The sequence below is a fragment of the Montipora foliosa genome, chromosome 6 (assembly GCF_036669935.1).
Source record: "Montipora foliosa isolate CH-2021 chromosome 6, ASM3666993v2, whole genome shotgun sequence".
In the NCBI taxonomy this organism is placed as follows: Eukaryota; Metazoa; Cnidaria; class Anthozoa; order Scleractinia; family Acroporidae; genus Montipora; species Montipora foliosa.
In genome coordinates this window covers 10,432,626-10,452,625 of record NC_090874.1, presented here as the reverse complement: position 1 = coordinate 10,452,625, position 20,000 = coordinate 10,432,626, and the positions used below count along the sequence as shown (strand labels likewise).

General features: G+C 41.0%; 1 protein-coding gene across 1 annotated transcript in view; it reads left to right on the top strand.

Annotated features, from left to right (window-relative positions):
- LOC138006632 (mediator of RNA polymerase II transcription subunit 24-like) overlaps positions 1 to 20,000 on the top strand; it is a 37,182-nt gene that overhangs the window by 15,758 nt on the left and 1,424 nt on the right. Inside the window, exons 12-29 of the mRNA XM_068853082.1 lie at positions 1,491 to 1,580; positions 2,906 to 2,988; positions 3,132 to 3,157; positions 4,237 to 4,370; positions 5,361 to 5,404; positions 6,180 to 6,262; positions 6,838 to 7,019; positions 8,576 to 8,681; positions 10,497 to 10,609; positions 10,956 to 11,018; positions 11,825 to 11,880; positions 12,000 to 12,052; positions 13,243 to 13,365; positions 14,519 to 14,561; positions 14,668 to 14,789; positions 15,697 to 15,797; positions 18,953 to 19,029; positions 19,868 to 20,000. The exon at positions 19,868 to 20,000 is cut by the window's right edge and continues 13 nt beyond it. Coding sequence (XP_068709183.1) covers positions 1,491 to 1,580; positions 2,906 to 2,988; positions 3,132 to 3,157; positions 4,237 to 4,370; positions 5,361 to 5,404; positions 6,180 to 6,262; positions 6,838 to 7,019; positions 8,576 to 8,681; positions 10,497 to 10,609; positions 10,956 to 11,018; positions 11,825 to 11,880; positions 12,000 to 12,052; positions 13,243 to 13,365; positions 14,519 to 14,561; positions 14,668 to 14,789; positions 15,697 to 15,797; positions 18,953 to 19,029; positions 19,868 to 20,000 — 1,632 coding nt within the window. The remainder of the gene's footprint in view (positions 1 to 1,490; positions 1,581 to 2,905; positions 2,989 to 3,131; positions 3,158 to 4,236; positions 4,371 to 5,360; positions 5,405 to 6,179; positions 6,263 to 6,837; positions 7,020 to 8,575; positions 8,682 to 10,496; positions 10,610 to 10,955; positions 11,019 to 11,824; positions 11,881 to 11,999; positions 12,053 to 13,242; positions 13,366 to 14,518; positions 14,562 to 14,667; positions 14,790 to 15,696; positions 15,798 to 18,952; positions 19,030 to 19,867) is intronic.

Genomic DNA, 20,000 nt, shown 5'->3' with positions numbered 1-20,000 from the left:
GGTCGTTACTGTTTACTCTGTATGCCAGTAAACTGTTTGAAGTTGTCAACAGACACCTGCCTGGCGTTCATGCTTATGCGGATGACACGCAGTTGTATTTAGCGTTTAAACCTGGCTGTGCCTCAAGTACCGATGATGCCATTGCTGCTATGGAACGGTGTGTAAATGAGATAAGAGCCTGGATGCTGTGTTACAAACTGATGATCAATGATGGCAAGACAGACTTTGTAATAATAGTCACCCGTCAGCAACTATGTAAGGTTCATATTGACTCGCTTGCAGTAGGTGACGCTCATGTGTCGCCTGTTCAGTCGGTCAAGAACTTAGGGACATGGATAGATAGTAACATGAGTCTTCAAGTTAATATCAATAGCACGTGTAGAGCGGCCTATTACTACATTACAAAGGTAAGACGAATAAGAAAGTATTTAAGTAACCAAGCAACCCAGACGCTTGTTCATGCCCTAATAATTGGGCGCATTGACTATTGTAATAGTATTCTGTATGGGTTACCAGCTAAACAAATAGCAAAGTTACAACTGCTCCAGAATTCCGCAGCAAGACTTATTTTAAGGATTCCAAGGTTTTATCGTATTTCACCAATTCTGCGTAAGCTTCATTGGCTTCCAGTAGTATTTAGGATTCAATTTAAGATTTATACAATTACTTTTAATGCGATTCATGGACAAGCTCCAGTATATCTACAAGAACTCATTAGCCAAAAGGAAGAAAGGAGATACAATTTAAGATCGTGTGTAATGGGAATCATGCTTCAAACGCCAAAAACTTTAACTAAAAAGACATTGGGTGACCGCGCTTTTTTAGCTGCGGCACCTAAATAGTGGAATGGGTTACCATCACAAATACGAAATGAGCCCAATTTTACTAGGTTTAAAGGTTTACTTAAGACCCATTTTTTAGGTGAGCTTTTTATTAGGACCATATTATATTATGTATATATTATGTTTTATGGATCTATTGTTTTTTATAATATTTTTAGTTATTCTGGATAACTCATTAATGTCGATAATTTAATTTCATGTAATGCGCATTTGATCATATATTACATGTATTTTGCGCAATATAAATATTCAATTATTAGTATTATTTTTTGAATGGTTGTGCACCAGGACTAGCTTTGAAACTGAGGCATGCAGCAACTCGGAAATGGGCTATTCAAAAGAACTTTTGCTCCGAAGTGAGGCTGGTGAGGATGATTAGCAAAAAGACAAAAGAATAATTTCTTGGCCGCCATTTGTGAATTTAGTGCATAAATTAGAAGACCCCTTGTACCTGAAAAATTTGACGACCCCGGAGACTTCTCGTACGGCCAGCAAATCCTGGCGACCCAGTCCCCACATAGCAGGCATGGGAGAGACCCTTATATAGTGTTACTATGATGGAAAAAAAATGGAAGAGGGAACAGGGGTGAGAGGACCAAAGCGGATTTGACACTTGCATGATAACTACCTTATTTTTCTCTTGTATAGCTGTAACTGTTACAGAGAAGTCATCCAACAGTATTGCAAAGGCCTCAGTCAACAAGTGGTAGAGAAGATAGAATACCTTATCTCTCAAAGGTGCATTGTAATGGACCATTTGCAGCTGGGGATCACATGGTACAAAAATCGTCATACTGGAAAGCAAGTCGCGCACTGGGACATCAAAGACAAAGCAACTTAATTTAAATTTTCTGTGTTTTAGATGTTCCACTACGCAATTTTCTCTCCAGCATGGCAGTTTTTGTACCATGTGACCACTACCTGCAAAAGGCCTATTCATTTATGTCGAGAAACGAGCACAGCTAAGTCGATGCACACCCGCTTTTGACATCCAACAAACCTTTGCTACCAACAGTAAGGCTAGCTAAGGGTAAAGGTGTAGCATTATTTTTATCTCAGGGTAAATGCATCTGTTTATCCTAACTTGAGGAGTACCATTTGTGGGACACTTTGTGGTGTTAACTGTCTGTATTCCGAGGCACGAGTGACGTTGAAGTTGGAGAGAAGAACGAGGGGATACTTCGCGACGCTTAGTGATATCAACGTGCATCTAATTGGGGGCATTTCTAGACATATTTAAATTTATGTTCTATTGAATTCTACTTTAATTTTTCTTCCCTTGTATCATTTTCGTTACCAGAGCCTAAGGCCCTGGGAAACTCTATGTAGTAGGGTTCTCATAGACAAAAATTGGCTATTTGATCCTTACAACGCCGGCTCAGTCCTCGTGCAAACATGAATGCACCAATTAAAGACGCTTTTGATTGTTCTTCACGAAAACCAATGAGAAGATACTTCGTGTCAGGGTTCCCCAGAGCTGTTCTCTCCCTCAGTCAAGAGACGAGCTCTGAGGTCGAGATTGCCCTCATACAGAATGTTTTTTTATTGTTTACTTTGAAACATATATCCTTGTTGTGTGAAGTTGTATTGTACCTTTTATACGTTTCGTGTCAGCTGTTGCTGAAGCTTTGTTTCACAACTTTGTCATCCAAGTAAGAGAATCATTTTGTTTCGTTAAAAACAGAATGAGCTGCAGATAGTGTTGACCTGAAAAATAGCAAAACGCTAATCAAGGCGGGTCCCATTCAAAGAGAAGTTTAACTAATAGAGATCATGGTTGCGCAAAAGAAGGTCGAAAACTGCTGAACCAACGGAGAAGTACATTAATCAGAAAGTAATAATACTGCTCCTCTCAGAAGCTTTTGGGGGCCAACGAAACTATAATAAAAATTGATAGACACTGTAAATCTTGAAGAATTCCAACCGGATGAAGGCAGGCCAGTTGACTATTGTACAAGCGCTTGCTAGGACCGGAACCATGGAAGAACTTAAACTCGGGACCTCCTGAAATGAATGTTACTTCCTCATTCATATTTTTTTTCTTGTGGTATCTTATCCCTTAGAATGGAGCTGTCATCACCAGAGGTGAGAGATATCTTTGATAACCAGGTATCTGTTTCTCCACCACAGCAGGTTCAGGATGCAGGTAAGAGTCAGCGACTCGTGCAGTCGTGTTCTATCACGTTTGGTTGCGATCATCTTCGACTGGTTTGGGCTAAAGTTTCCCGATCGGTAAATTAACATTGTCAAGTATTGCTCACCTTCTATGATTTTTATTTTGCATTTTAGAGAGCAGAATTCTGGAGATCATTGAGGTAAGCGAATAATCATCTTTCCACGTGACTGTCGTTAGGGACCTCAGGCAACGAAGACTGCGCTTTAAAATGCAACTTCGCTGTATCGTTTCTATTTCTCGATTATTCAATCTCTTTTACGTTGTACAACATTGTTGAAGTATCTATTAATGATTTGGCACGAGCAGTATTGAAGTGGAGATGGTAGAGAATGAAAGATTCAGTGACGCATGCTCACGTCCTCATGAAAACCTTTCATTTGATGACTTCATCTCGGTTTGCGGAATACGGCAACTTCTTGTACTAAAATGCGTGACATCTGGAGTCCAGAACTCGAAAGTCATTGTCTGCGATGGAATGTAGGCCGTCAGGTTTCGGTAGAAGGGAGTTTAAAAAACGACAGCTGCCACGGCAACAATGACGCCAAAAAGGAAGAATATTATTAGTTTAAAAAGGAAAAAAAAGCCATGCTCCACGTGTGGCACGCTTTAAAGCACATATTTTTTGTGGTACGCTGCATAACAACGTAAAATCACCAAATGTCATGTTTTGACGAAAAGTTGAGACGTGAGCATACAACAATGAACCGTTCGTTTTCTACCTTTATTTTTAAAACGTTGTACTAATCCACTATTACGATAGTTTGCCCGTATTGTACAACGTGAGCAAGGTGGAATATTCGCGAAATACAGACCAAGCAGTACATTACATTTTATAGGGAAGATATCGTTGACGTCGCCTATTGTCATTATTCGGCCAGCCAGAGCCTCATTGGTTGTCAAAACAAAGGGTCTTTTGTTCCTGTGGTTGGCACATCCACATTCGAATAATCATTGTGGGACAACGAACGAGTCCATAAGGGCCAATTTGCATGGAAACTTAAGAAAAGAATACTAAAATGGCGGACATTTTTGAATAAGGTGTATAATCGATTGGTGCGTCGCTTAAAGATTTTCGATCGATGATCGGTACACCAATATATCAAACTATACCAAATCCCAAGTGGCTGGGCTTTCTGGTGGGGCCCTCAAACTCATCACCAAGAAACTGGATCCAAGACAGCGCTTTTGATATCTGATTTTTCCTCGTCTTTTCTTCAGGCTCTGGAGTCCGATCTTAGCAGCCGAGATGAGAAATTCCTCAACCCGCTATTAAATTTGGAGAAGTTTCGATGGATGACAGTTGCAGCCGGAAGCGTTGGAAAGCTTCCAAACCTCATAAGAGGACTCATCAAGTAAGGGATTTTTCCGAGAGAAAGAGCGTCCGTGGTAAAGCGGGTTTTGGTCAGAGAGTGTCGTAAAAATAAGAAAATAGGAGCTATTCTCTACTGGCACGAATCCTGTAATACACCTCTTTACCCCCCCCCCCCCCCCCCAAAAAAAAAAAAAAAATTTGCATAGGCATTTTTTTTTCGATTTCCTTTGGGACATCTTCATGTCCCAAGAGAAATTGTAAACAATGATTATGCAAAATTTTGGGGGGTAAAAGAGGTGTATTGTGGGATTTGTGCAAGTAGAGAATTGAACTTTGGCCAATCACAACAGTAACAGACATTGACATCAGTTATTCGTAACACAAAGCAATTTATGCATCCGCCGCGAAGCGCGGGAAAGCGTTTGCAAACAAGACGCAATCGGTCAGTCGCTTTTGCCTGTGATTGGATGAAATTGTGGCGCGAAATTTTGACGCCCGTCACTGTGGATAATACTAACAAAGCAAACAAAAATTTACTTCTGATACTCAAAAAATATTTAACAATAATTATTTATTCCCCGAGCGCGCGTTGGATATGAGTTGTATAGACAACGAGGTGCGTAGCGCCGAGTTTGCTATAATTATCTTATATCCAACAAGCGTGATTGGAGTAATTGTTTTATTAAAAACGCCCACAAATTATGGATAAATCTTCCTGATGTGTACAGTTACTGATATTTGTAGAGCATAGTATACTACTTGGAGGTTTTCTGTGAATCAATAGATAGTCGGCGAGGCGCGTAGCGCCGAGTTTACTATTTGACTCGTAGAAAACGAGAACGAGTAGTCCAATTGTTTTAGTAGAAATCCACTCCTCATACTACCCTAGAATTTATTCGAATTTTTATTGATTTTGCTGGAGTCGAACCTGCGACTCGCTTCCTTTCATCAAAATGTATCTTCTCTGAAGTTTTACAGACTTTTTATCTTTTTCAACCATTTCCTTAATGTATTGGTTTTACTTTCACAGAGTGTCTGATCAAACTGTCCATGCAGCGACAGATAAAGAAGACGGTTAGTATGAAAAATAAACTCTGTTCTTGGACCTCTAGTGATGAAGTTTTATTGGTTAGCTCATTGCGAGATAACCGTATCGCTTATTACAAAACAGAGCTGTTCATATGTTGTTGCATTGTACAACCACTATTTGACACTCTTGACGTATTCGGCGCGGAAAGAGTTGGCTTCTCGTATTTTCAGTTTGAGAGATTCAAAAGCCAAGGACCAGAACTCCGAACGTTAGTGTTTCAATCTTTTGAAAGTTCCCAAGTCAACATCGATTCATTTCTTGACACACTTACGTTTGGTCAGTAGCGAATTTGCGTTCGGATAAGTGCGAGTAAGTCCTGCTTTGTGTTAGAGCCTTAATCTTAAGCCTCTTGTCATTCGAAGTTTGCTGGAACCCCACACTTCTCTCTTATTGCGTTACCTTCAGTGGCGAGAGAAAAACAAGAAGCGCCCTCCGACAAATCCTCTTTGTCACGAACGATAATGTGCAGTAGAATACAATACAATGTGTCAGAGAATTTTCGCAGTTCCTTCAGAATCAGTAGCGCAGCTTGCAAGAATTAATGGACTTCACCATAAACACCTCAGCTGAGCAGAAGAGCCACTTGCTTTATTCTCGTAAGCGCGTTAAAGGAGGGGAGAATGAGCTAGTAGCTTTGCGTGCGTGACGCAAGAAGAGGACAACCTTAATTCTGAAAGGAATTTACCGTAGTCATACCGTTCTTGGAAGTCAGTGCAAGGGTCTAGCATTGCCTGTTCTCTTCCTGAAATTTCATTGCAGTTAAAAGAGGAAGTGTTCGAAGAGAAATGTTCAACACGTCGTTCTTGTTGTTGTGCCACATTGGTCAAGTGTATGGGCGTAAGGTAATATTGTATAGTTTCGATTTGTTCTAAATTAGTAGTTTGTAATTTGGTCAAATTGCTGATGCGTATTAAAAAAAAAAACCGTTTTGATTTCTTCCTCACCTCACATTCCTGAGGTTCATCTAATTGGTATCCGGTGCACCCGCGCGACCAAAATTTTTATTTTAAAAAATTGAAGTTTTTCTTTAAGCCAGTGTAGACTCTCGCACACTCTTAAGTGGCGTCAGTGACGTCCCAAAATGGATAAGATTGAAACACAGGTAAGGGACATCGGTGCCACTGATTTCCGCATCTTCGAGTCCTGTCTCTCGACGACAACGGAAGAAAAGAGTTTACATTCAAGGGTTAAATGAAGATGGCGGCAAAATGGTTGTGCGTTCTGGACCTCGAGTAACAAGCGCACGATGGACTCTGCTGCTAGCATTTTTGGGATAAAATATCCCTTTATGGAACATTTTATTTTTAGTGGCAAAATATCCCAAAAAGCGGCGAAGCAGGCTCAAATGTCCCTAACTGCGACCATTTCTTGTCTCGTACGAAGGCTTTTTAGTTACCGACTGTTTCAATTTCTTTAGGTCATTACAGATGTTGTGAACACTCAGGCTCCCCCTTCGTTTGTTGTTCACTGGATCTCGCGTTACATTCCTGATCTTGACAAGTGGCGCGCATTTATTCCCGATACACAGCATTCGCCAAATCAAGCTGCTGTCAATGAACTTCTCAGTCAATTTTTTAGCAATTCAGCATTTCCTGCAAGGTATTTGTAAGAGATTTAGTGTGAATGATAACAGTGGGTTATCGAATTATTGGTTACAAGACGGTACGGGGGCCATGTGAACGCATCTAATCAGGTACAAGCTCAATTTCGATGATCGTCACATCATTAAATATCCCTTTGAATCTAAAGTTCTATTTAGCGGCACAACGAGTTAAGATCGTAGATGGTTTTAACCCAAGAGTCATGTCATAAATACGCGATCGTCCAGGTGATTGTGATCCTGACAAGGACTGTGTCGGATTGCATTGACTTACGTTTCGACAGCCTTTGCGGATGACATTGTGTAACGTCAGTAGCTGGAATAAACACTTAACCCTGAAGATGACTTTCTCTCAGGTTGTTGAAACGCCAGTTATTAGGGAGCTTTAAATCGGAGGAGGAGGACGACTACGAATACGAGTTTTCGTACTGAGCATGCCCTTAGGTTTGGAGGCCGACATTTTTTGAAATGCGCGTGCTCAGAATGGAAAACTCGTATTCATAGTCGTGCTCGCCCTCTGATTTAAAGGTACGTATTGTCATGCTTAGAGCGGTTTTCAATTGAGTGTCGAAAGTAGTTAGTGAATTACTTTGATTTTGCATTACTTCACTCAGTGATTGGTTCAAAGTTCTCGTGCCTTTTTTTCAACCAATCAGAAGTGAAACCAAAACAAAAGCGTGGCTCGCGCGAGCACATTTTCCCGCGCTTTGTGTCGGCTACGTGTAATTACTGTTTTGATTGGTTTATTGGATTGTCTTCGTCCTTTTTGATTGGCCAAAGTAATTACTTTGGTTTTGGTTTTACGACACTCGATTGAAACTCGCTCTAACAGTCCCTCTCAAGATTACATTCACCCCGACGACCGCACTTCACTTAGTACAAGGGGTTAAGGTTTGGGTTGTTTTTCGGTTAATTTTATCTACCTTGTTTATGTTTTCTTGGGGAGCAAAGTCAATGGAGCACTTAAATGTTATTTCTTGAGACAAGTGATGTGGAAGATGAGAAGTGTATGAGGACATGCATTTTTGGGCATAACTGTTACTTCACCATTAAAACTGAATCGACACTACGGCCATGATTGTCTGATTTTGAAAAGCGGTTGCAACTCTATGTCAAACTAATTTCGTAATTAATATTTTGATGTTGCAATGTTCCGCTCAATGATTGGCTTAAAAATTATGCGTTGCGCTAGCATCCAATCACTGGTAAAAGTCGAGCGAACCGCGATTTCGGAATTTCCCGCGCTTATCGTCGCCGGTTGCCAGTATTTGCCTTGCGTTTTTGTTGACTTGTTTGATTTTTTACGCCTGTTGTGATTGGTCAAAGCAGTAACTTTGCTTTTTGTTTTAAATACGAATGTCAGTTAAAAATCTCCTTTTTTTCTTGCCGAGCATGCGCTGTCGTTTTTCGATCAGGGGGTGAAATCAACCGTAGCTGTTAAAACAACTCTGCTTGTAGGGTAGAAACCAGCGTCATGATTTCACTTTTGTATGTGCATAGCAGGCTACCTCGGTCATTCTATCTTTTTAAAACGTTTTTTGCATTGACATTTTAGCCAAGTGAATTGGGATGAACATTGTATGAACGTCTCTAACGCCATGCATCAAGTCATGAAGGCTTTTCAGTGTGACTCCAAAGCTGTGCCACCAGATCAGCTGCAGGTGTGAACAGGCTTCTATGCTTTCAAAGTAATTCGGTCAACACTTAGGTAAACATCATGTCAGTTTTTTCCCATCCAGATTTTCCCACTCAGTATAGCTAGCCGGGAACGGACCATTTTCGAATTCTCACGGCTGGACTGGATTTAGCATGGAAAGGAGGCTAATGCGGGCAAATCTGTTCACACACAAATTAATTTGCCCGCATTAGCCTCCATTTCATGCTAGATCCAGTCCAGTCGTGAGAATTCGAAAATGGTCTACTGACGTTACGGTAAACACCAAACTTCAGGTTTGCCAAAAGTAAAATTAACAAATCGAATGTGGTTCAGCGTTGTCTGTACTCTTATCGACAACGATATTCGTTATCACAGTGGGCAAAATGTTGTGCGCCTCGTGAGTCTGTGAAACAAATTTTGACCCTTGTGATAACGAATATTATTATACATTGGTGTCACAAGCTCGATTTTGATTGGCTATAAGCACGCAGCTAATTATTGCTTGCTCTGTTTCTCTTACGTCATACCTACAGACAATAGTTTTATGCATGCAGAAGTGACGTCACCTAACACACTAACGAGCAGTTCGATCAGTTTTGTCATGGCGGAGCTCAGCTCAGGAATATGCATAATAAAACAATTATTGAATTCGGTTTTCGCATGTTTGCGATAATTATCAAGGCCTCAGTTTGTGTTATCCGCCTCAGCCTTCGGCTTCAGCAGGTAACACAAACTTTGGCCTTGATAATTATCGCTAACATGCTCAACCTCATCCAATAATTGTTAGTTGTTGTCGATACGAGTACAGACAAAGCTGGACCGCGTTCGATGTGTATTTTACCCCAACATTCAACGTCGAAGAAAATGTTTATTTCAGAGCGTGACCAAGATTGTAGCAAAAAGAAAGAGCAATCTCATTGCCGGGCTTATTTCCCAAAATGCTTGTTTCTTATTGGCTATTACCAGGTGCCCATTACCTGGAGCCTTTATACGTATTGTTGGGGGTTTTCATCTGACGTCACGGCGGCCGTGTTGGTGTACAGAACAATGCTGTAAAATGTCTAATGAGAATTTAACTCAATTCTTATGCAAAAACATGTGGAACCATTTTCTATTGTTTTGTACACCAACATGGCCGTCTCATCACTTGGATGCAAACCAAGGATACCCTTTAGTCAACCGACTCCCTGGTCCCATGTCTTTTTATTTTTAGAACTGCTATATATCTTTCATCATTTTGAAATACCTCCGTGTTTCGGGTGTGGTGCACGTGATGTAATCAGTGGCCAACCGTAGGTCTCTTATGATTGGCTATTGTGAAAACACCCGTGAAAACCCCCCTGGGATGTGCTCTTAAAAATTAAAAAATACTGGACATGGTTGACTTAGAGGGTTAATATACTAGATGGAGGTTCCGGGTAATGGGCTTCTGCTATTACCATTGCGTGACACGTTGACGTGAGCGGCGTTGTCTAGACTCTTATCGACAACGGCAAATTAGCCAATCAGATTGGGAGATTACAAGCAATTGCCCTTTTCACGGTTACTTTTTCGTATTTGCATTACAATGTAATCTGACTTGGATGCGACGCAATTTCGGGTTAAAACTACAGATACACATACATGCTAGATTATATTGTAATGGAAATGAGAAAAACTAACCGTGAAAAGGGCTATTGTTTGAATTTTGGCAAACCTTGCGTAGACGATACCACGTTATTTGTGCTTTTCTCGGTTCAAGCCTTTGGGCTTTTTTTGTGTTCATTTCTTTTTTGCCAAATGCAGCTCATTATCTTTACCTTATTCATCTGGATTGTAGAAGTTGTGCGACCTTCTGAAGTACGAGGCTCCTGCTCTGGCAGTCTGCGCATGCTCATGGTGCTGTGGCCACATTCATGCTTTGACGCCAGATGAGAGAAAGCATCCCTTACGGTGAGATACAAAAAAAAAACCAGATACCACGTTTATCTCTTTACATCATCTTATTTTGCATCGCTATAGCACACAGCTCTATTGTGTCAAGTGTTAGGCTTCACTGTTTTAACCTGCGATCAGGGGTTCTTTTCTCTAGACAGGGCGCGAAAGGTACATTTCCCACCCTCTATAGCGAAAAGAACGCCATATCGCAGGTTACTGTGCACTCGACTTAACTGTCGGGCAATCTTTCATTAAGGGCAACATTTTTGTTTGCCGTAAAAAAAACCCATTTTGTTTATTTCAGGCAGGTGCTGCTCATAGAAAAAATAGTTAATGCAATTTTTGTTTTCAACAACCTTAGGTTGGTCAATTCTTTGTTGAAACCAGTCAACCCAAAAGGATTTCCTCTTGGGTTTTTAGACAGGTACGTTACATTACATTACATTACATTCCTTTATTTACCATCGGGTTTACATGAGGTTGATTAGACCTCTAGCGAAATACAATGCTAATTTGCCGAGAAATAAGTGAATAATAAATAAATAAATAGGCTGAGTTGGCTAAAATCAGGCGATATTCCGCAAGATTGAGCAGGATAATTGTTTTATTATTCAATGCATTGATGACAAAGCACAATTTTGTACGTTTATTGAAAAAAAAAGCTGGAAAAACTACCATTTTTCTCCGCGACAAACAAAATTACGTATATCGCAGGATATCTGTTGAGTACGCACGACGAATATTGAGCGCACTATGACCATATTTGAACATTGTCACGATGTGTTGAATAATAAAATGTTAATATCTGTAGAATGGCTACTCAATCTGAGTACAAAATCCATATGTACTCAGATTGAGAACACATTCTACCGATATATACTGGCTCCTTCACTGTTGAGCACTCTCTTGGCTTCACTAGTCTCAATATCACCAGAATTATATGTTAATATAGTAGTGACTAACTGATCCCTTTTGAATGAAAAACGTATTATATATATTATATATATATATACATACATATACCGTGAGTGGGAATCGAACCCGCGTCTCCCTGGTTACTAGGCGGGTATGCTAACCACTGCACCATCACGACAACCCAGCTGGCAACAGCAGTTATTAGCTGGTAGCCTGTGAATCATCCTCGGATGATCCGATGTCTGTCCTGTTCCTGAATGTTAAAACGCCGGAGAACCCCGTGGCTAACTAGTAACTTCATTGATTTCTTTGCAGATGTGCGATGCTCCTTGAGGTCATGGAGAGAATGACATTAGGTGTCGAAGGCAAAGGTTAAATTCATGCAATAAAGTGATTTGCAAAAACTGAAATTTAAATTGCAGCATGGCTATCCTTGTCTCAGTACATTCCTCTACCTTGCTTCAACTTTCAGTCGTTTTTCAAATTTCAGATGACACGTGGGACAGCGGAAATCCAGTGACGGCTGCAAAGCCTGTATTACAGGTATGGAACTTGATTGAAAGTAATTCGCAGCTGACTGACATTGATTGACATTTAGGGTCGCCTCTCCTACGTGTCCCATTTATTAATAGGGACTTCAAGATCTACTACGGTGACGTCAACGAAAACGTCACCTCTAAATATTACTTTGCACTGTCGTGAGTCTTTCGCGTTTATTATATCTCGTTCACGTCGCACAATGTTGGGGAAGTGTCCTTAAATAAATTGGTACGAGTGGTTTCAGAGTAAACGTGGAGAATGAAAGGCTCACATTTGCATGCTTGCCTTGTCGTCGAAACCTCAAATTTGGTGATTTCACGTCGTTGTTAAGCAGAGTACCGCACAAAATATGTGCTAAAATGCGTACCGCACGTGCAGCACCATTGTTTTTTTCGTCCTTTTACCGTTGATATTATTGTTTTGTGCCATTGTCGTTGCCGTAGCCATCGTCATTTCTTAAACTCCCTGATGATTACCCCAAGGCAGATGGCTACTACAGTAGGACCCGTGGTCTCCATTATGGGCAATGGCTGGGAGTCTATTTTGATTTGGGGGGGGGGGGGGGGGGGACCGTAGTACAAGGAGAAAAATCGACTGAAACTCAGTCCACATACGATTGCATAGGTGGGAGGCGCGGATGGTGTCCACTACTGACGCCAACCTGACTCTTACGGCACGGGATATCCCCAGATAGTTACCTCTCCAGATAATTTCCCTGTCTAACACCAGGACGTAACTTTGGGCAAACCGCACACCAGTATGTCTCGTTCGCCCAATCTCTGTTGACGGTTTTTTGATTCACGAGGAGCGTATGGTTAGGAACGAACTACAAGACCGTTTGTGATATCCTTGTCTCGTACGTGGTTCTTTTCAGATTGTTAAAAAACAAACTCAAAAACGAATATGCCCATAGGACGCACGTGGAGTCACTGTGGCATTGATTGACTGAGGTTACCATACTCGGCGAGCGAATCCTTTCTAAATTTTGATGATCTAAGGAAACGATAACCCCCAAGGGAGATTTGCAAGTTGAAGTAAACAAATATAAGTTTTTTAAAAATTAAAAATAAATAATTAAATTATACTAATTAGTACGTCAGACAGGAACGCACGACTTGGCGCGTACTTGTAAGGGTGTTTTTGTTGGCCCAGTCGTATAACAAGATATAACAAGTTGTATGGTTTGTTTCCAGGCTCTTGAAATGCTTTTTGCGGATGTGATGAAGGCGCGGTGCCTGAGCAGTAAGAAAGTGGAACAATTAAGACACCTGTTGACAGTGGGAGGAAAGGAATGGTTTATTTACAGTTTAATCAAGGTAAAGAAGCGTAGCAGTTCAGTTTGAAGAAACCCACTCAGGGAGGGCGGAACATGTTCCTGGTTTGACGTTGAAACTGCATCTGTTAAGGGAACTATGGCTCGGGGACAGAATGATGTTACCCCATACTCTCGTTACACCCAGGTCCCCTCTGGCCCGGATTATTAGCATCTGTTAGGACACAGCTAAGGGTAACTATCCGGGCAGAAGGGGCTTGGAGCTTTGGTTGACCATCAGTAGGGCTGACGCTCACATGGTTCATATGGGATAGAAATCGAGCACTTCACATTACACTCTATTCAGTTAACTCTGTTTAAAATAAGTGCTGCACGGCCAACGTTTGTATAACCGTAACCTTTCCTTGTCCTTGTACATGTTCATTGCCGTGACTTTAAGATCTTCAGTTCCCACGGCCTGCTCCCGTCTGACCTTGTAGCTCAGTCGGTAGAGCGGCGGAGATCGTGGGTTCAGTTCCCACCCTGGTCAGAGTTTTTCTCTGTCCTTGTGTGGGCCCATTTCCATCAGTAGGGCTGACGCTCACATGGTTCATATGGGATAGAAATCGAGCACTTCACATTACACTCTATTCAGTTAACTCTACTCAACGTATAGTTTTTTCCCCACAATGCGCAATTGCCAACAAAAGCTCTTAGGGGGTATCTACATGTGACCGGGACGAACTCAGACCGGAGTGAGTCCGTATTGGCCTCTATACATTTCATTTTTTGCGTTTACACGAGACCGGCCTGACAATGAACTCAGACCGGTCTGATTTTGTTTCGGTCGCTGGACCGCGACGAGAAATTGTCGTGCCGGTCTGAATTCGTACCGTTCTCGTGTAAATGACGACACATCTCAAACCGGGTCCAGAAATTTCAAACCTGTTTGCTTCTGGGTCAGCGATATCTTTTATCAAAAAAGAGAAGTTTTTCGTCCAAAAACCGGGCACCAAGCATGTCGTCCCGGTTTCATGTAAGCGGCACAAGAATTTCATGCCGGTACAAGTTCAAACCGGTCTGAGTTCGGTCGGTTCCATTTAAGAGTGACAGATTTCTCATTTCATCAAATTTCGCACAGCGCAAGTACTTTCTTAACAAAATTATTATTATGGTGTCATGCAAAACGTCTATTTTTCCTTTTTTTTTTGTTCCAGGAAGTTTTAAAGTTCAGTCGGAGCGAGGAAATGATTTTGGCTGGTTGGTTCCTTATCGGTTCCTAATATCTGACAAACGTCATTTTGTATGCCCGCCCTTTCGATTCGCTGGAAAGTTGTTTAATGTTATTTTTTTGTTTCCCGTTTAGCGGATCTATCCAGCTGTCTCCTTATGTTTGATGCTGAGAGTTTGGTACCTTGTCTTCTTGAGCAGGTTCTACCGCTGATCACAAATCACGTGGACGCTGAAACGATCACGGAAGATCCAAAGGTGCAGAAGATCAAGACTCCATTTATGCATTGACACTTTTAAGCGAGTTTGAATGCGAGAGTTTTGTATGATGATTCCGAAACGTACGAGGTCATGCAATTTTTTTTGTTTTCAATACACTCAACAACGTCGTGCTCGATCGTTTCTGGAAAAAAAAAATTCTTTATAAACTTCATTCACTTATGAAAATCTTTCCTTAGGCTTTGAAGAACGTTTAGACAGGTTTGAGTACTTTTGTCTGTACTACCATCCAAAAACTTTGTTTCAGATTTTGCACCTTGCCTTTGTTGAAAATAGCAAATCGAATACTAGCCATTCTTATTTTCTCGATGAAAATCATACTTGGGTGGTTGTCATAGTAACTTGTGATAAATTTGTACATCCCTCCTCCAATCAGAATCGAGTAATTTTTTAAAGTTCACGTTGCCACCAGATGACTTTCAGACATGGCAAGAGTCTTGGGACACTCACCCTTTGAAGTTGGTTTTCTTTCTGATTTTGAATGATTGCCCCCTCCCCCACGCGCGCCTTATATCGGCCAGAACTAGACATATATTATAGCTAGGTTTTTTTCCCCTAGCTTCGCAGGAACTAATTTGAGAGACTGAAAATCAAATCCAAAGAAATCGAATGTTGATTTTTGATGAGAGGGCAAAACCGTAGTACTCGGGAAAGAACCAAGAAACTCGACGTAATATGACTCCGAGCCCCAGAATCGTACCCAGGCCACGTTGGTGGAAACCGAGTGCTCTTACCAAAAATTCTCTCCTAATGGCTGCTCTTCAGAAGAAGAACTCTGCATTTTGATTCCCTTTGAAAGTAGAGATTGAAGGTCCCCGGAAATTACATATTTAGGACCTTCTGATATGTGTTACTTACTTTCATCCGCATTTTTTTCTCTTTCCAGGGATGGGCGCTTGCGCGGATGACAGCGCACGCAGTTTGTCTGGGACTGAATATCGAACGGACGCGGGCAAAGAAGAATTTGGAAGATGAGGAAATCGAACGGTATGTAAGTGTGTGTGTGTGTGTGTGTGTGGGGGGGGGGGGGGGGACGACTTTACATACAACTTATTCCAAAATGGCTTCCCTTTTCAAAGTCTTCTATTTGCATGTCTTTTGCCTAGTTCACGAAAAAGACGCGGTTTATTAAAACATTTAACGATAAAAAATTGCGATAAAACATTTCGTAAAAGCATATTAAAAGTTTGTAGACGACGTTTCGACGTTTGGCTAACGTCATTATCAAGTCAAAAAATGAAAGATAAAAAATGTTTACTAAAAAGACAATAGGTGATGGAATGTTTTTGAAACAAAGAGTTTTTCGCGAATGGAATCAGTCTGCGTGTTGAGACTAGGACTGCGCTCCTTGATGAAGAGCATCTCATAGACAAGACAGTCAAATTATCCTTGGCACTTTTTTAGAATGCGGAATTGGCTTTCTTTGAGGAAGCTTGTATCCCCATTGTTGAACATAAAAATTCTGCGATCGTTAAACACTTATTGAAACGTCGTCTACAAACTTTTAACATGCTTTTACGAAATGTTTTATCGCAATTTTTTTATCGTTAAATGTTTTGCCTAGTTAAAGTAAAATATCCTTGTTTCAAATTTTGAGCTGAAATCAGGGGTTCATTTGGGTCAGTGAAAACAAAAGATTGTATAGCAAAATCCTGAGAGTTTGGCTACTTAAGTAAGTGCATTCATCCTGTGCACATTATTTAATCTAACTATTCGATAGTCATCTTCAGCTGCAGATTGGCTACTACAAATGTACGAAATAATACGAATTAAAGGTGGCTCGCACTTTTAGGATCCTTGCTGTGCTATGGAAGCCTTTTTGCTGTAAGAAATGTTGGGCGTACAAAATTAGGCTTTTTATTCCGCATGTCAATGTTCTTTTGTTGTCAATCTGGTCCGTGTAAAATTCGAACTCCATCTCGTCTGTTGAAAAGCACAAACTTTTCCCGTCAGCGTTTCTCGCAACGTAGCCACCAACTACGTCAAATAAGCTCGCAGGCATTTTCGCGCTCCTTTGCCGGCTGCATGTAAATGATTTTGCGTTATAATTGGCTCGTTTGATCGTGTGCGTCCATTTCTGTTTTCAGCGATTGGCCCGAAAGTAGTTCGTGCTTTTAGGGAGTTTTGGCAACGATGAAGGCTTCGGCAACATCACAAAACAAGAATATCATCAATTGGTTAAAGCGCCTGTGAAGTGAAATTTTCCACCCGTCTATAAAGCTCAAACATTGAATTCCATGTTTCTTTGAGCTTAACTTATGGTAAACCGCACGTTCTAGTTTTTCCTTACCTTGAAGTTTACCTATTCAACCGATCCGCGTAAATTTGCGCCAACCTGCGCGCGGCCAAAAATATGCCGCAATTAGGACTCGTGACGTCAGGAGTTGTGTTGATTTTCGATTAGAGTAATTTGCGAGTTTGTGAAAAGTATTGCGTTCCCGGAGCCCCTGGTTTAGTGAACTGCAAGAATTCGTCTGAGACAGTGAAGGCATTTTAGTGCATCTATTTCCAAAAGAGGAGGTCAGTCAAGTATACTGATGACATTACCTTGAGTACGTATAGGTTAAAGACTTATGACTGCTCTGATGTAGAGGTTGATGCAATCAAGAAATGGGCAAATGACCATTAAATTAAGTAAAACCAAACAGTTAATAATTGTCAAGGGCAGGTCTGAGGTTTAACTCCCTCAACCATCACAGGGTATTGAACAAGTTGATCACATCAAGTTGCTAGGTGTGGTTTTTCATCACAGTCCTAATAATTGGGACCTTCATTTTGATACTTTGTTAGGTAAGGCAGGGAAACGGATGTATATATTAAGGGTGTGGAAGAAATATGGTTATAATGGGGATATTCTCCATTATCTCTTTCACTCTCTTATAATGTCACTTTTTACTTATGCAGTTTCAGTTATTCCAAGTATTTGTGTAGAATTGATAAATCACAAGACGGAGCTGTCAGATTTGGGTATTTGAAATACACCACCCCCGTTAAGGATTTGATTAAACAGTGAGATACTAGACTATGGGCAGACATAAACTCTAATAGTGAGCATCTCCTTGCCTGTTTGCCGCCCCCTGAAAGGAATAGAATTTTGAGGTAAAGGGGGGCACCCATATATCATTACGTAATATATTTTATATTTTCATATGGCTGTAATTAAGAATGTTTTTTTCTTAACAATTTGCGCGTAAACGTGCGGAACGCAACAACTTGGAATGATCACGTTCGCCTGCTCGCTGGCGGTAGATGTTGTTGTTGCCGCGAAACGCCTATCAGACGCCATATTGGAAGAGCATGGGATACGTCTGGGCCGGTTGACCAAAACGACGGTGTGGGGGCGGGAAAGAGCGGGCGACTTCCATCCGTCCAATATGGCGACCGAAATACAAATTACCGCCTGTAAGCAGGCTAAGGTTTTGATGACAACGTGACCAGATAACAAGGAACTGTTTGTACCCGTCCAAGCTAAATGCAGGATAGTTCGCTCGTTTTGAGCGAGGTGAACGAGATAGAATGATCGCGAAATACTTAAGATAGCGCTTAGTTATGTTTTTCAAGTGGCGTCTTCGTCGACGTCGTACTTCTTTGAACTCCCTTGCGTTATGCTTTTACTTCACCTTGTACAATATACTACTTCGACGATTCGGCAGCCATTTTGATTTCCATTTTTTAAAAAGGTAAATTTAACAATTATTCCACGAGGGCGCGCTGAATATGAAGTGATAGATAACGCGCCGAGTTGGTTATAATCATTTTATATCCAGCAAGCCCGAGTAGAATAATTGTTTTATTAAAAACTCCAGGATCAACAACTCTTCCATGTTGATCTTTGCCTCGGTCCATTCCGGTCCAAAAACCGGCTTTTGTCGGCCATTTTTTCTCAGAGTTGCAAAAATGTTTTCAGCTCGCTTTATTGCTCACGCGTTCCTTGACCATATTAGGTACAGCAGGTATATGAACTGATAGCCTGTGTCCGGCGAGCCAATGGAAATGCTGGAAATCTGATATCCGTAGTTCAGTTTTTCATAATGGGATATATTTGCCCTCTGGCCATCCCATAATAGCTGTTGGAACAATATAATTCTAAATGGCCGCCGTATCGTCGAAGTAGTCTATTTGAACAATGTTTCTGTCTTTAGCCCAAACAAGATGAGAAAATCAGACAGTTCAGCTCTCTACGATTGGAATTCTTCATTCAGAATACAACAAGGCTTAGGTAAGCCTTTATTAATGATTTAATGTCATGAAATTTTTCCTTAAAGGAAACCATGTCATGGTGTTTTGTAGCCTGCGCAGCAGGCGGGATATTTTATGGCGGGAACGAGTTAATCAATGGTTGCTTCGTGGCCACGAGTGGGCCGCGACTGGCATGGTGACGATTAGTTTTGAAATTGCGCCCAAAACACAACGAAGCAACCATCGATTTACTCCCGCGAGCTTAAATAATCCCGCGATAAAATATCCCATCAGCTGCGCAGGCTAGGTGTTTTGGGATACCTAGGAGAAACATTTTAATCACGTGTTTTGAACTCGTAATATGGATTTTCCTTAACTGAAAAATTATCGTTAAATAACGGAAGAGATGCTTCGACTTTTATCCAGGCGGTTGTTGTAAACTTGAAAACGTCGGGCCGACTTTGTTAAAGAAGACCAAAATGCAATCCTTTTTGGTCCATCCTCGAATATTTTTAGCTTTATTGTATTTCTTCTGTGTTATTCTACAGTTTTTAGTGGTTATTGCAACGTTCCCTTCTAGGTTGTGAACGTTTTTTTGTGTCATGAAATTATGAAATTACCCTAAATTTGTTTGACAGTCCCTTTAAGTGATCCGGTGGTAATTTATTAGTACAGAAGGCTTTTTAAGTTTTAATTCATTATTTTTGGTTAGCCACTAATCTTTCGCAGACGAGTTATCATTTCAAATGAAGGTCTTGCGAAGGCTTGAAAGCTTTCTGGAAGGCTCAGGGAAAGTTACTTGAATATTCCTACTCTGTTTCGTGGGGTTTCCAGATATTACATGTAAGACAATCCTTTTTTTTGGTTCAACTTTTTAGTACGATTTTGTGAAGATTTCATTGCCATCATGAAATGCATAGAGGTGGGACCCGTGCCTGCATTACTGGTATCGTTCCTTCAGCAAGCAGTGACCAGTACTGGTGCCAATGTTGGGCCATTATCAGCCTATTT